General features: G+C 39.3%; 1 protein-coding gene across 1 annotated transcript in view; it reads right to left on the bottom strand.

Moving 5' to 3' along the window:
• Window positions 1-15,036, bottom strand: part of SORCS2 (sortilin related VPS10 domain containing receptor 2) — a 528,344-nt gene that overhangs the window by 81,991 nt on the left and 431,317 nt on the right. The window contains exons 7-8 of the mRNA XM_085059750.1: window positions 13,362-13,480; window positions 10,009-10,098 (exon numbers count right to left, since the gene is read on the bottom strand). Of these exons, the coding sequence (XP_084915876.1) occupies window positions 10,009-10,098; window positions 13,362-13,480 (209 nt within the window). The remainder of the gene's footprint in view (window positions 1-10,008; window positions 10,099-13,361; window positions 13,481-15,036) is intronic.

The following is a 15,036-nucleotide window of genomic DNA, read 5'->3' on the forward strand; positions in this document are numbered from 1 at the left end:
AAAAAACAAACAAACAAAAAAAAAAACCAAAACAAAAAGAAAGAAATCAAGACAACAACTTTGTAGAACTCTAGGAGAGAAAGAAACTAAATTCTTAAGAATCCAGTTAAGACTGGAGAAAGTGTGAGTAACACTGAATACTCAGCAAAGCATGGCAGTCACACTTCAGGCAATATACACGATGTGACTAGGGCACTTAGATTAAAAAACTACATCAATAGAAGTAAAATAATGCAATGGAAAGATTTTTAATATGAACAGAGGATGGTTATTAAATACTAATAAAGTAGTTAAAGTATTTTTGCATATGTGACACATCTCAACACAAAAGAATCTGAGTGAATTTCCTATCAATGACAGCTCAATGCTGTTTCCAAAGACTTTCATGTTTAACTATGTAGTAAAGTAGATTTTTGTTTAGCATCCCATGAATCTGGGTTTTTTGGTACTGAAAACTTACTCCAAAGCAGAGTGTCTGGCAGATTTGCCATCAGAACACAGCAACTGATCACAACAGGTTCTTTTAAAAGTCTCTTAAATGTACAGAATGTTTGATCTCCTGCCTGAAACCAGGGCAACACGAGGCTTGGTAGCCCACATTGCACCACATGGAAAGTTCCCACGACTATCTGATAATAAGGATGGAAGTGAAGCAAAGTCAAAAGGAATAAAGAAACAATTTTTTAATGTGAAAACCTCTAGAGAACCCTTAATCACCCATGAAGCCAGGATCTTTCTGCAAAATTATCATCTACATTATTACAATAAAACATTTATACAGGGCCATAGACAAATGCAAAATTCCAGGGAATGTAGGCAAGGCACCTTCTGTGTCCCAATGCTTTCCCAGCCCCTGCCTGGTGGCCCAGGGTGGCAGAGGTGAGAGCTGAGGGAAGGGCACAGCCCTGGGTCTCCCACCTCAGGCTGGGGTAGGAGCAGCTGAGCCATCAGAAACAACATGCAAAGAGCCAAAATGTGAAGTGCACAAGGACAGGGAGCTTCGTTTTGGGTAGATTGTAGGGGTCAGGTGAAGGAAAGAGGGGTTGGACAGCAAAAGCTTACTCAGCAAATGAGATTTCACTTTTCTCTTGGCAGTGACTGTTACTAATAAAGATGTTTGTCTGCTCAGACTGCTGGTTGCCAACTTTGCTGAGGCAAGAGCTTAACAGATACTGGTCTTAGCAAGTGAAATTACCCTTGCACTGCCTTGAACTTTGTTCCTTCCTTTCAGAATTTACGCTTTCAGATTCCCAGTTCAGTCTTACAGCTATTTTCCTTTCACAGTGATTTCTTTTCCCTCAAGAAACAAAGCAGTCCTTCAGTTATACTACCTTGCAACAGCCCTGTGCAACATTTCCTGCCCAATGCTTTCTGATATAATCCTCTGGGAAAAGTAATGACAATGTGAGGAAAATTGCAAGTTTCAAGCCCAATTTTTCAACTTATCTTTCAAAATCCTGGATGACACAGACTGCTGAAAATCTAGTTAAAACAAAGGTAAATTGTCATGTCACTCTTGTACTATTCCTACACTGAAAGGTGAATTTAAAAACAAGAAATTGATTGACAAATACAGGGGATGGGTTGTCAGTGTGCCAAGTCCATCCCTTCTCCCCAGCTCAAGAGGTGAGAAGCACATGGAGAGGGACATCAGCAAATATTGCTAGGCAGAGCCTACTATCACTTAAGAGTTAACTAGAAAGGATGTAAAAAAAAAAAACCAACAAAAACCCAACTTGATAGAGGGAATGCAAGTTTTTATTGCTTTATCTAATTCATGGACACAGATACAACCTTAGGCTGTAACCTCAGCAGATCCTGTAAGGAAAGCATTTATTCTTTTATGATTTCACGCTTGGACTGCTGCAATTGCCTTCTTGCTGGACCTCCTGCTTTCTCTCTCTCCACATTCTGCAGGCTACTCAAAGTCCCACTGATCACCTAATTTTTCTGTGATTATGCTATTCACACACAATTTATTCAAATTCATTTGTAAAGACCTTCTTTACTGACATTAGAGATCTTCAGGATTTGGAACATTCCTTATTGTCTCTATTCAGATTTTTGGTATCTCCAGGCTGCATTTTCATATACATTCAGTATTTACTATTTTGTGGTTTTCTTTCACTTCCATGCTGAAATGAGAGTCCATGCCCTTCCAGATGTCCAAAGGCAGAATCTCTTTCCCAATTTGCCATAGCAAGGACTCTGTTTCCTTTGTGGCATGTTCATTTCTCATCTGTATTACTTTACTTTTGCCCTGTCAAGTCTGCCATGCCTGCTCTGCTCCATGTCTTGCTGACCCAAGTATCCATGCTCTTGCCATTTTGACTTTTCTCTTCTTTGTTTTTGCAAAGCTCCCCAATGGCAATTGGTATCAGCCACAGACTGTGGCTCCCAAATACCAGTGTTCTCCTTTTCTCTCTTCTTAGGTTGGAAGATTTTGTACAGTTGTGAGGTGCTAAGAGCTGCATTGTCCAAAACTACTTTTTTTTTTTTTTTAACCTCTAAGCTCCCATGAGATTTCTCTGTTTTGTTTACCAAGGTGCTTCTTGTGCACTGTATATTGCAAATTCTTTTGTCGCAATAGTTCCTTCATCCTTTCCCCTTCACTGGGAGATGTTACACCACACTGAGGACAGAAATCTGTACATTTATCACTAAAAACTGAGAAACTGCTCATAGGTCCAAGGCAGTGAACAGACCCAGGGTGAGGGATAGGTCTGCCTATAGGTGCATCAGAAGAATGTGCAAATCTAAAATGCTCTTCAGTGCTCTAAAAGCCACTGTCCAATCAAGTCCACAGAATAATTTCCCTATGGGTGGATGGGAAGACCTGGAAAAGAGCCCTTGAATATTGTAAACAGCCACCCCAAGGAAAATGTGATTAAAAGCCTTCTAAGTCTACTTGGAGTTAAATACTGGATATGGATCACAGCTAAGGAGATGCAGGTTAGGCATCAGATGTAGGGCTTGGTCATACACACTGGCAATATATGCTCCAGGAAACAAAGTAATTTTCATCCTTGGGAGCTCTTAAAAACAGATCAGAAAAATATCTGCCAGGACTGGTTTTGGCAGATGACCATGCTTTGGAAAAGGACCTCTCCACCTCCTTTGGAAAAGGAAAGAAAGATCTTTTCCGTGTCTGTTGTCTATGATCCAGTGAAAATAGGGGGAAATAACCCCATACTTACTGAGATCAGTTGAAATGTTACGCCTACAACTAAAAGTATCAGTAAAAGAAGTATTTTGGGTTTGGGGTGTTGTTTTTGAGGGTTTATATGCTTGTTTGGACTTTTTTTTTTTGTGGTTGTTGTGGTTGTCAGTTGGTTGTGGTCTTGTTTTTTATTTCAAGAGCAATGATTTCTTAACTATGCTGAAGAAAGTAAAGATTTTCCAGACAAGTAAGTATTTCAACTTGATAATGGAATTAGAATTAAGGACAGCTGGAGATCTGCTGAATCAGAATACTTATCTACAAAAAATGCTAAACAAATCCTGAAAGTGATCAAAGACTGCATATTAAAATGTGGCATGATTAAATTAGGCATCCAGTGACAGGTCATGTCACTCCTGCTCTCTCAGGGACTTGTAAGCTGCTATGTTTGTACTACATCAGTAGCAGAAAACATAATTAACAAACAAATAACACAAAGTTTCAAAGTGATACTGGAAATAATTAGGCAAGTACAGAAAGCAAACTTGTGCCAAAAGATGAGCACAACTTCAAAGAAAGTTTGCATCACATGGACAGACATGACCTGTTAAATAAATGAGTCTGAGGGTGTACACAGGCACTGAGAGAACTGTGCATGTTCAGCCATGACCTGGAGCACAGGCATCCAAGAACTCTTCCAGCAAGCACAGAGACACAACCAAATATGTCTTCTTGAAAACACCCATAACTGCTTGAGAAATTAGAATTTACTTCTAACTCAGAGATACCAACATGATCAGTCTTTCCACAATTACCTGCTTTCAATGTACCCAAGTCAGTTCTCACAGAAGGCTGAATGAATACCCAACCAAAAGTCAGTCCAAAAAGTCCAGAGCTATTAAACAATTAACAGAGTTCGGTTGTGGGGGAGTTGTGGATAGCAGGAAAGAAGGAAAGAGGTTTAATTGAGGAAGGGAAGAGAAATGCATTGTTTTTGTTCTATACAGTTACATACCATCTAGATTCAGTAACTGACCAGCCTATAAGTCTGCAAATACTTTATTTTTATAGAATTTATATTCAAGAAATGCTTAATATGGTTTACCATATTACTGTTATAAGAAACTCTGTGACACTAAGAAGTACAGTTACAGCCTGAAGACAGAAGGATATAAAAGATGGCAAGGATTGTACATCCAGACAGTGCTCCTTTATCTAAAATGTGCTGATGACATAGAAAATATCATTAAGTGAAAATACTGTAGGCCAATATAATGCTAGGCAGGCAGGACTGCAGTGTTTCAGTCAATAAGGCAAATAAAAGAGAACCTCAAAATTCTTGGGTTTTAAATCTTATCATTTTCAGAAGATGTCAGAATTCTGCCCCTTTGCAATCTTTTCATGCTGTGGTTGAGCAAAATGTTAACATGAAGTAAGCAATGAATAAAACAGAGAATGGTGAGGAGCAAATGTATCAGTAGTGCAACAGGTGTCTTGACCTCCAGATGTACCACATTTATACCCTGTAATCTCTCAAGCACAATCACAGTAACTGGATGGCACATATCCCAGAGATAATCCTCCTAATCTTCCTTGTCAACTGAAAAAGTTCAGGGAGAGCAATCAATAACAAGTTGCACTGTGAAGAAAAGAACAATTCCTTGAGTCCTGCTCAGATGGATTTGTACAACCAGCGAGTCAGACAGCTGTTATAGCTCAGGGTCATTGGGCTCTGCAGTGACACTGCCTGGGAAAGGAGTACTTCTCCTGCATCAAATGCCACTGCCACCTGCATTTCTACTTTGTTCCCCCTTTTTCTTTGCTCAACAGCCATTCCAGTGGACTTCAGAAGAATAGAGCTGCAGCTGGAAACTGCTTTTCTGCTCTGGCACAGAAGCCAAAGCCTCCCAGGGCGGCAAGTGGCACAAGTGGTGAAGGGGCTTCCCACGTGGAACAAAAATTATTGGGAAATTAAAAGCCTTGCTAAACGAGCTGTCATAGACTCAGTGGTTTGCAATCCAACCATCATGCAGCCAAATCCTTAAGAGAACATTGCTGACAAAAGGGCTGCAGGAATCTTCTAACATTTCTGCTGTTAATGGATAGGCCCATTTAAGGGTAGTCTTGCATCTATTATTGAATGATACAGACAATTTTAGAAGTCTATGGTTAAAACTGTGATATGTATTCAGACTGAGGCAAGGAAGAGGTAGGCCTGCTTTGAGATGACTAGGTGATAATCAAACAAATAGAATACATGGATCTGATAAAAGGCATCTGTAGGAGATTCATATTACCATGAATAAAGCAGAGACTTCAACCTATTTCTAAGGCAATAAGAATTTTTCTTCTTTTGTTTTTGTTCACTCTTCCCCTATACTTCCATTTATCTTGGTTACCTGAAAAATTTTACATTATTGCCTATTTCACAAGATTGAAAATACATACAGAGATTGAAAAAGATGAAAGAAGCTTTTTCCCACACCATATCTTCTCAGAACTAAACTTTCCAAACTGCAGTCGGATACGACAATAGAGTGCTTGCATGATTAAGATTTTGTAGGTGGCAGGAATGAATGCAGAATCAATCAATGCCTTTTATCAGTTCTTAAAAGGAGATTAATATCAGTGGAGTTTATTTGAGATGGGAAGAGGAGTCAGAATAATTAAACTATTCAAAATTGCAATAGTAAAATTGCCATAATTTGTAGCAGTTTCCTTGGCTTCATCAACAATTTTGTTAACAATTCTTATTTGCTTCAACTCTCAGAATGAACTAGTTCCCAGTGTCACTGTTACCTGGATTACAGCATGACTCAAATACCTGACTAAGGACCAGATCCAATGTGCTCCTCCCTCTCTCTCCACATGGCACTTCTCAAGGCAAGGCAATCATTGCTGCTGAACGTTTGTGCAAAACCAGTGTGCTGGCAGTCTGGGTGGGGATTCAGCCTGTGCCCCTGGGCAGTGGCAGCTGAAGCTCTGCTCCAAGCTGGAAACAGCCCGGGGGGGAATGCTGGATCCCCCTGGAACACTCCTGAACGCCGAAGCAGCCAAGTTGACACACAAACGCAATCCTGCTGCTCTTGGCTTGATTTTGGTGTTCACTTCCTACAAGCTCCTAATTTCTGATCTAGTTCTAGCAGCACAGAACAAGCAATCTTGGTAGAATGGAATATAGTATAAAAAACCAGTTAATTTTTTAAACAACATTTTGAAAACTCCTTTTCTGTTGCGGGGAGCATACAGGCAACCTGTGATGTGGTCTCACCAGCCTTTGCTATCACCCTTCCTGGCAGCAGCCAGCACTTGTCAAATGCAGGAGACAGCTGAGTGATTCCATGATTCCGTGCAATGTCAGTATCAAACACAGTATTAAAAAAAGAAGAAAAAAATCTCTCACCAGTACAGAAAAAAGGTTAAAAAAATTATCTGGATCCTGTTCATTAGATGGCCCCCAATGGCTCTGCTGTCTGTACATACACAGAGCTATGATGTGTTACAAAAAGGTGATCTCAGCAGCACTGTGGAGCTGGAGCACAGAAACTTAACAGAGGTAAAGCTTGGCCGGAAGCTGCTTTTAGCAGCCTTTCATTCACAAGTAAGGAGGATTGTAGATATGTCCAAATACACACTATTCTTTTTTAGGTTTCTCTTTGGGGATACATGTGAACAAATACAAACACAAATGCAAACAATATAAAAAAAATTGAATACATTTTTTGCAGCTTTCCAACCTCTTCATCTTGAAAGGAAAATGAGACATCAAAAATATTTTCTAATTATTCAGTCTGCAACTGCTCATTCTATCTCCTTATGTAAAATCGTCATGAAACACATCTATGCAGCAAAAGAACAACATCTGAAGAACTCAGCCCTGTTCCCTGAGGCTAGAGGCTGGATTTTGGCACAGCTCACCTAACATTGTTAGACATATCCTTGACCAGTCTTCAGTATCTTCTGACTTGGCTACAGTTTTCCTTCCCTCCATGCAATCACTGCTCAAAAATTTTGTGCAGAGACCACTTGGAAAAATATTTTTTTGACACCTCATTTCATGCTTTTGAGAAAAATGAAATATAGCCTATTACAGTCATGCTTGATCTCCTGGTTAGGCAGAATCTAATACTTAAAACTCTCTGAAACTCAGATCTTTCAAAAGTTATTTGTTTTAATCAATCTTAAAAAAAAAATCCTTTCTAAATTCATCCATTCTGTTTATCTCCTACTGCCATAAAAGAAGCAACTCCACAGTCCACATGTTCTAAATGTATTTTTAATGTGCCAGTGTCTTTGCTGATATCCTGCTTCTTTGCAAAGTTCCATCAGTAATTTGCTCATATGAGTCTTCTCCTTCTGTTCAAATTAGCTGGGACAATCCATTTCTACTGCACTTGGACGATTCTCACTGAAATATGGCACTGTGAAAAATTTCAGAGCTGTGCTCTTATTTACTTCAGTATCTAACATTTTTGCTGTAATGTTGTCCTAGGTTGCAATATAGATGTATTTAGTATTCTATTACCACCAGCTGTGGGCCATTAGCTGTTATCTCCTGCTGTGACTCACCCCTGATAACTGTCAATGAGCTATCAAGAACCAACTGCATGACTCATGGAATTATCTCATCCTATTGTGAGATGCTCCACCCAGGAGGGAGGAGCCAAGCATTCCCACCTGGATATAACCTGGCCTGGGAACTGTCCAAGTCAGCTCTGTCTAATGGGTTCCTAAAGGACAAGAGCTACCACTGGACCTTCAGGTGGAGACCAGACCTTCCACAGGATCACTGCTTCAGCTGAACTACTTCACTTGGACTGCTGCCACCACCCTGACTAACAGGGTGTCAGGTTGTATCTGACTCTGTCAGTGTTTTTTCTTGTGTTATTGCACTTTTTTTTAAATTTCCCTATTAAATTATAATCCTGCCTTGCAATCTCCCCCTGATTTGTTTTCAATCTAATACAAATGTGAAGGTACCAACTCACTTTTAAAAAACTATCTTTCTCAAAAAAGGTTAAAGTCTTTCATATTCACCACTGTTCTAAAGCTATGTCTGGCTTCCAGGCCCTCTTAGTGAAATTTTCAACTCTCTTTTTTGAAGATACCAAAGAAACTTCTCATGGAAGCATTGACAAAATGCTGAAGAGATAACATTTACTTCATTCCACTCATCAGGTATTGCCTGAACTAGGAAGAGCACAAAAACATCCCTTTCCAAATGGCATAGTCACCCTGTTCCTAGGTAGCTATTGAGTCTATCCAAAATGAAACCATTAACTTCTAATTTATTTATTCAGTCAAGCCTGGAGTAATCCACTTAGCAAGAAAAAAAAGAAAAATAAACAAACCCTGTATTTTCCAAGGCAAATAATTGAGCATGCAGCACTATTTCAAACAGTCCAGACTCCATATGACAGAAATTCCAGGGAATTGTGACTGACACTTTTTAAATGTGTCAGAAGCTCCTTGTTTACACTTTGCTTCCCTGCCTTGCTCCTTAATTGCCTTCTTGTGCCCCAGTGTAGGGTTCAATGGGCTTCAGTCCCTTGGGGTGTCCATGTTTGGCATATTTTAACATTCATAACTGGATATTCTCCTGCTGTTCTCCTGACTACAATTTTGCCCAAAAAAACATAAAGGCTTCCTTGAAGGCCTGAAAAACACTAAAATAATTTTTTGAAGGGGTTAGTCTATATACCTGTCTTTGACTATACATTTCTTGAAAAGATAGATATTTCTACTGTGCTACTAGAAGGATGTCCAAGTTCCAGATTCTTGTTCACCTCATATCTGATCTCATTTATTTGAGATTCTGTTAATATGTTGTACATTTAAAACCAGAAATCTTCAGACACCATTTAGATTGACACAAAAAAAGAGAAAAAAAAGTCTAAAATAAGAAACCTCTGATATTAAACAGGTTTCCTTTAAAACAGTAAGCAAAAGGAAATATATTGTACTCTACTGCCCTTCATTAGATGAGCAATGGATTAAACCTGTGCAATTCAAGGCATGCAAAGAAAACAACCCTTAGTTCTCTGCTAATTAAGTGATAGAATCACACAGAATCACATGAAAAAGCAGGAACCTCATGAGATGTCCAGATCAGGCTCCTGCTGGGAGCAGGGTGAGCTGTAAGGCCAGAGCTGCTTACTGAGGGTTTTATCCAGCTGGGTCCTTCAAACTCCCAAGTTATTTTTCTTCAGGACTGCAGAAGCCTTCTAACTGTAAAGTTAGGAAATACACTGGGTGCAGCACAAAAAATCCAACTGCACCAGTTAGACCATATTTAAATATCTGTACTTAACTGCTGACTCTATATGCAAATACAGAAACCCTATCACAAGGAAGAGGTGGTAGACTGAAGGAACCTGTCAACTAGTCTTGTAATTTCATTAAGCAATTAAAGTCCATACTGGGATTCTTTAATTAAATAGAGCACCATCAAGTAGCAAAATTCTCTTCTATTAGCATTCATGCTTATACCAGACAATATCATGTGGAATTAAAATGTAATTGATTCTTGAAAGAGCACTTGCTCTAAATCATTCCATTGCCCTTGGATGTGTAGCTCTGCATCATGGAAGCAAAGCTCAGAAACTATTGCAGAAACTGATGACAAATAAGCTGTTGTACATTATTTCCCTCTATGGTTTACGAGTACTACATTAATAAAACAAAAATAGTAGGGTAAGAATATACCACAAATGGGATTCAAAAATCCTTGTAAGGAGAAATTGTGAACTCAGAATAATGAGGTTTGAAAAAGTGCAGGACAAAACTATTTTAGGTAGAAAGAGAAGATGACAAAGGCAAAAAGAGAAACAAAACCCATGTATACTTACTTTGGGCAATGCATACTTTGGCAACTTCATCTGAACGAAGCCATTTCGATGGTAAGACACGAAATACTTGGTGCGATTGGCTGATGTTGTCTGTACAAAGGAAAAAGAGATGCCTGTGACAGCTCATGTTAAATCTAAAGAACCTGACATGGAAGACTGTTTTGCTTTTAACCTGAAACTGAAATATGTGGTCATTGCTTTTATTGCAATGTTCCAAAGTATCAAAAGGAATATTCCAAATAAACATTAGTGAAAATACTTAACTAACAGCCTCTCCCGGATTTTCTAATCAGAAATGTGACACCAATGTGCCAGTATATAAATGGGTATGATTCCCACTAAACCATTGAGCACCACCAGATGATATCAGTAAATAAAAATTAGCCGTTGGTAAATAATATTTCATCTTTTTTCACATTCACACTCATCTTCTTTCTTTAACTTAGGCAATCCATTTAAAATCCTACCCCAATGCCACTACTTTTCTCCTAAACTTTTGTGTTTAAGAAGGGAACCTGATTTGGAAGACAGCCTATCCTGAAGCATGCAAACTTGATTTGGCTTGGTAAAAATAAAGTTGATGTATGACAGAAGGTCCACCTGCCTGAATATTTTAAGGTAACAAAGTATTTAATACTGTAAGCATTTTTTGTGGTACAAAGAATGTGATGCCTTTAGGAATGTGATTTGTTAAATGATGATGGATCAAATGAAAACCTCACTATTTGTTTAACTAGTGCTAAATGACAGTCTTACCCATCTGTTCACAGGCTTTTTTAAAATGCGTGTTTTAACATCATTCATTTTAAATTACTGGAGATGATGCAAGGCAGAGGAGAATTGGAGTTGAAGCACCTAGTCATGTCAAGCCTCACTGGTATTAAAGGCTGGTCTGTGCTTAAGAACAGTGTTGAAACTTTAATCCTCTGAAACTAACTGTCAGTGCAAACGGGGAAAAATTGAGTATTAGAAAGTTTCTGATCTTTGTGGATGTAGACATACTAAAAAATGTGGTTGAGATCTTCCTCTAAGATGGTAAAATCTCCAAAATAGATTTGGACTGGGATTAGCAGTGCAGACCTGCAACTCTCTGATTTACAGCTGCACAGCTCAGGGAATATGAGTGATACCAGGGCAGGAAGACAGTCTCAAACTCTCCTCTCTTTTGCACAGATGATTCTGTCCCATCCTTGTTCTGACAGGCATTGCTGTGATATCACGAGGAATCCCTGGTCTGAATATAACTTATACAACAATACTTTAGTGTAGTGATAAAAGAATTTCCACACTGTTTCAAAAGTATGCTGTTTCTCAGATGAGCAGCTGCTGTGTGGTTTCACTGGAACAGGTAAATGCTGTCCTGCCCCACTCCTCTGGGGTGGCTGTGCTTGAGATGTGACTGTAAGATCCCAGAGTTACCTTCTCTCCTCCAGGAATACAGATATGGCTAACTGCAAACCAACTGAGCAATAAGCTATAACTTATATACTGTGACTGACTGCAGAAAAGTCCAAAAGGGAAAGACTGGAGATGTTTCCCCTTTATGTGGAACACAAGAACATCTCATCTACTGCCACTGACATGTCTCAAATCTAGAGACCAAATTACCAAAGGCATCATTAAGTAGCCACAGTGTACATTTGCACCCTGCACTTCCATTTTGTGTCTGCTCATGTCTGTCATGAAAGGGAATGACAGCTCAAGATGCAGCTGTAAAGACATACAGGAAAACAAAGTGCTGGATGAGGAAGCAGCCACTGTTTTGCTGAGCACAGCAATCTAGAAGTTCACATGGTGAGAAGCAGTTCTCAGCATCTACACACTGCAAAATGGATTTTAGAGTGTGCCTGGGGGGAGCCACAGATGAGAATAGCTGTGAGCAAAATGAGTTCCATGAGTGCTAAATCTGATCTGAAAAATGCTTACTTTAGTCTAAAGTCCCAAAGCCTTTTCTTTTCTTGTTGTTGCTGGGTTTAGTTTGGGATTTTTTGTTGGTTTGTTTTGGTTTGGTTTTTTGGTTTTGTTTTTGTTTTGTTTGCTTGTTTGGGTTTTTTTGTTGTTGGCTTTGGTTTTGGGTCTTTTTGGTTTTTGTGATTTTGGGTTTTTTGTGTTTGGTTTTTGGTTGGTTTTTTGTGGGGGTTTTTTTGTTTTTTGGGGGTTTTTGTTTTTTGTTTGGCTGGGTTTATTTAATTTGGGGTTTTTTAGTGTTAATTCTTCTGAGCCATGTGAGTCCTTGAAACCACTATGCCAAACAAGAGGAGAACAGATACTTTGTGTCTCTACTAATTTACAGGTCCTTGTGGAAGAAACAAGCCCAAGGGGGGAAAGCTGGAAAGGAGCCAATCTGATGCCCACTGAGGCAGTGGTGGGGAGGCATATCCATTCCCATGAAATAGCTTTCCTGCAAAAGTCAATAAATAGATAAGCCTTGCAGCAAACAAATCACATCAAAGTAGGGGAAAGTGATAGCCAAGCACTAAGGACAGCACAAGCAAGTTCCCTAGTAAAATCTAACAAGACAAAGAGGACATAACTGCTCCTTGAGAAGTCTGCAACTCTGATAGATTCAAACCACAACCAGTGCCAAGCACACAAAACAATACTTACAAGTGTGCCTGAGCTGTACTGGTGCCATATGGCTGCCAAAGTTCCAGCCCATATTTCTGCAGGCAGGTCTTGTAGTTTGGGAATGAAATAACCCCAATGTAATTTGGACCACCATGAGTTGTAGCCATGGCGCTTGGGGACATGGTTTAGTGATGGACTTGGCAGTGTTAGGTTTGTGGCTGGACTCGATTTTAAGGGTCTTTTCCAACCCAAATCATCCAATGATTCCATACTAATTTGCTCCAAGCTCCCCAGCTATGGCCATTTCACCCTTTGGCTTCCTAAGCACAGCCATGTAAGTGGTTCTTTTCTGGCAAAATTTCTTTAGAAGAGAATCTATATGAAGCTGTGCAATGACTCTGTCAGTGGCTGTCCTTAGATGCTTTTCTCAGGGAACCTTTTTGTGCTGTGGAGCTATTGGAAAGGACCCAGAAATGTTTGTAATCATCAGAACACAAGGTTTGCATTTTGCCTAACACACAGGAGTGTTTATAAAAAGTAACACAATCTGCTTATAAATTTTCATATAGCTAAAGGGCAACCAGTTGCACAAACAAAAATGCCTTTTTTAAAAAAATTCCTTCTTTTTGGACTGATAAAGGAATGTTCTTTTCCATGTAAAAATTCATAAATCATCATTCATACCCTGGAACAGGTTTCTCCCTGCTCCTTCCAGTGTTGCTGGACTGTTTAGAACTTTAGTTTTGAATTTGAAAATGAGCTGTTTCTCCCAGAAATGGCATTACCTGCAGAAATATGTAGTCATCCTGCACAGTCAGGGAATCCCGATCAGTGCTGCCAGCAAATGGGACTGTCATTGTCTTATCAGAACAATTTTGAATCTGGCAAGTGATGTAGCAATAACCTGAGGGAAGAGAGACAGAAACATATGACAGGGCTATCAAGGGAAAAAGAAGCAAGCACTATTAAATACTATTCATGTAGGGAAAATGTTGCCTTTGCCAGGTGAGTTAGCTGTAGAATTATTATATTAAACTCTCAGACAAGAATTTTTCAATCTCCAGTGTACTGAGAATATATTAACTGCTTACAGTTCAGAACATTCCCTGGAGGCAGCCTGTTATTATCCAAATTTTGCTGGTCCAGAGAGATTAGGGGTTAGATGAATGAGCCATTCATGGGTGGGGATAATAGAAGGAGCCTCTTTTTCTCACTTAACCTATGCACAGAGCTGAATTATTCACTTGGAGAAATGGCAGCCTGACACAACATAACTGAAATCAATAGATCAACCCCAGTATAAAATTGTGATGAATGAGAAAAGAATCACACTCTGTTTAATAGACAGCATGCAGAATTTTAAAGCCTATTTTCAAAGCTCTGTAAGAATTTTCAGACACACTATTAGCACTCTATTGGAACTGGTCTGTTGGGGCAGGATTTCTATATTCAGAGTTAATACCTTGCAGGAAAAGCCTGGACTGATTTATAATCAGAGGAGGCTATGGCCTTTCTCTTCCTCTCCAGTTAGCAAGGACTATCCTCTGTCCCTGGGTTCTTAGAACAGCACCAGAGCATCTTTGATACAATCTGCTCTTATCAGAGAGAGCAGAGCCAACACTCCTTATCTTACACCAGCTGTGGTTTAAAGACCTGCCCTGAGACTCTTCAAGATCTTCCCCAAGCTCTTGTACAGCTCATCCTTTGTCACAAGCTTCTGAGCACAAAGTACTTGAGTGACTTTCTGAAGCACAGTGAGTAAAATGTTATATACACAGTCTTGTGCCCAGGTCACTAAAGCAGCCCACACTCCAGATACAGCATCAGAGAGCAAATCATGTACCCCCATGCCCTTCACTACTCTTGCAGTGTGATAGGAAATGCATCCCACATTTTACGACATTTAATTAGAGAAGGACAAGCTAGTACACCGGACACATTATTTGTTTTAAAATCTGGATCTGTTTAAGAGGCAGTTTGAGTCAATCCAAGTTCTCCTGCTTATGTCCAAATCATCACCACAAGGACATTTGGTGCAGCAATGGACCATCTAAAGTCTTGCAGGAGGTCACAATTCACATCACCAGAATTACAGCTCTTCATTAGATAGGTAGTACAAAGATGTGGTTTCCACTAAAATCAATGCCTATGCCTGCATTGACCATAATGGCATGAAGTCAGTTTGTTGAGAATCTAGCTAGGAAATATTTCATGAGGGGTTTTCTTTTTCTGCTTTTTCTGTTAAATAATAATTTTTTTTTTTTAAATGCTACAAAAAAACCCAACAAAACAACGGAAAAAAAACCCCAAAACCAAAACAAACAAAAAAACCAAGCAACAAAACCCCCAACCACCAACCACACCCTCGTAAAAAACACTCTCAAAACCAACAACGAAAAACAAAACAAAAAAAACCCAACCAAAAAACCACTCACAATCCACCACCAACACAAACAAAAA

Source organism: Lichenostomus cassidix, chromosome 4 (genome assembly GCF_008360975.1).
Source record: "Lichenostomus cassidix isolate B80296 chromosome 4, HeHo_3.0, whole genome shotgun sequence".
Classification (NCBI taxonomy): domain Eukaryota; kingdom Metazoa; phylum Chordata; class Aves; order Passeriformes; family Meliphagidae; genus Lichenostomus; species Lichenostomus cassidix.